General features: G+C 34.9%; 1 protein-coding gene across 1 annotated transcript; it reads right to left on the reverse strand.

Moving 5' to 3' along the window:
- Window positions 1-324: 324 nt before the first annotated feature.
- LOC121726893 (protoporphyrinogen oxidase-like) lies at window positions 325-2,020 on the reverse strand. The gene is made up of 2 exons (XM_042114536.1): window positions 2,000-2,020; window positions 325-1,860 (listed from the first exon to the last, which is right to left on the reverse strand). Coding segments are annotated over exons 1-2 (1,425 nt in total). The 5' UTR covers window positions 2,001-2,020; the 3' UTR covers window positions 325-436.

The following is a 2,020-nucleotide window of genomic DNA, read 5'->3' on the forward strand; positions in this document are numbered from 1 at the left end:
AATTAAACAAAGCAATAATTAAATATGTAATTTACCTAAATTACCAATGGGCGGTGACTGGTGGGGCCGCAAACATTTTTTTATACCAGGGGGGGAAAAAGACTATAATAAACATAGCAATATGAATAGAGCATATTATTAAAATCTAATTAATAATAATATTAAAGACAAATATTGAAAAAAGCAGCAATTTCTTAACAATTTTAGTATAAATAAACAAACATTAACATAAAATATCACAATTCACAATGTCAGTCTGCAAAAAACTTAATTGTATAACATATTGCATTGTTATTCCCATTATAGTAACAACTCCCTCTGAATGCAGTGATGATGAAGATAAAATTAATATTATATTTTTATCTTAACTCTTCTTTTCCAGTTTTCACCTTAAAAATCCCAAAATATAGTTCAATGTAGGTTCTAACCCCTAACTTTATTGTTGCCCGCAATCTTGTGCAACCTGAGCTTTTGCAGAGTAAATAACATCATTTATTCCCACACCATCATAACTGCTACCGACCAATGACAGTGGCAGGTTCTTGCTCTGTACATACTCCCTTATTTTGTCGACCCTCGAATAATGTCCTACAACATATTGTGGAATGCATTTATCTAAAATACTAACATTAAAAGCTGCCACTTTCTCCTCTATCTTGAGAATTGATTTTATTTCCTTCATTGCTATATTATAAAGCTCCTCTTTTGTAATGTCGGGGCCAAACTTTTCATTAAACCATCTACCTCCTAACATGACAGTCAGGACTGTGCCATTCTGGTCTGGTATACAGCAGGAATCAAATACGACACCTAGTATTGGGGAGTTCTCTAGTGGAGGTACTAGGAACCCAAATGCAGGAGACACAAGAGGTTTGTCTGTTGCAAAATATAAATTTACAATTCCCACAGTCACAAATGGTATTCCTTTCAGATGTTCAGCAAGTTCGGGGTGCTGTTTATTAACAAGTTTAGCTAAAACATGAGATGGTATTGAAGAGTACACATGACTGGCGTCCAAAACTTGGCCATCAGTCTTTTTCACTTTTACTAAGCTGGAGTCAACAAATTCCAGTTCCTCCACCTTACTATTCAATTGTATATCTATATCTTTATTTTTGAGATAGTTCATCAGAGTTTTTGGGAAAATTTGTAGACCTCCTTTCAAAGAGTAAACATTCCATCTCTCTTCTTTTGCTCTCTTTGCCAATTCACTCATCTCTAAATTGCCATTATTATTTTCTTTGAATATGGACTTGACCATTCCTTTGATAACACTACCGTGGTTTTGCTCATATTCAAAAAGAGTTTTCATTAAAAACTTTACTGAAATTTCTTTAGCATCACCGGCACATATCCCACAAATCATTGGAGATATGGCATAGTCAGCTATTTCTTTCCCAAATCTTCGCTCAACAAAATTGTAAATTGAATCCTCATTCAAAGACTTGTGCGGCTGTGTGAGGTCATTCAATGCGGCGTATATTAGAGGTTTTGAAAATGGTTCGTTTTTTTTGAAAACACTTTTTAAGCTTGATGGCAGAAGGTGTAAACTTTTGTTGACATATATCATTCTATTTTTAGCTGCTGGGTGATCGGGAGTTATAGCGGATACGTGCTCGCTGAGTCCTAAATCCTGCATCATGTTCAGAGTATTTAGTCCTGTTGGGCCTTTTGGTCTGATCGTCCGAGGGCCCTGTTCGAATATGTAATCTTTAGTGCGTATAGACTTGATCCACCCCCCGCAGTAGTCGGTGGCTTCTAGAAGACATACTTTTAAATTGTTGCAGTATAAACCATTCTTCAACAAATAGTAACCTGTTGATAAGCCGCCCAGGCCACCGCCAAGAATTACAGCCATCACTGTAAATTATATTTCCTATGTAAGATCTGAAATGTTCCCTACTTATAAATAATGGTTAACTCTATTATTAATTATTATTAAATAGAAATTTAATGTCTTATTTAACACGAATAGCCAAAATAATGTTTTTTTGCTTACTTGACACAAAGCAAAATTCAA

The sequence above is a fragment of the Aricia agestis genome, chromosome 5 (assembly GCF_905147365.1).
Source record: "Aricia agestis chromosome 5, ilAriAges1.1, whole genome shotgun sequence".
Classification (NCBI taxonomy): domain Eukaryota; kingdom Metazoa; phylum Arthropoda; class Insecta; order Lepidoptera; family Lycaenidae; genus Aricia; species Aricia agestis.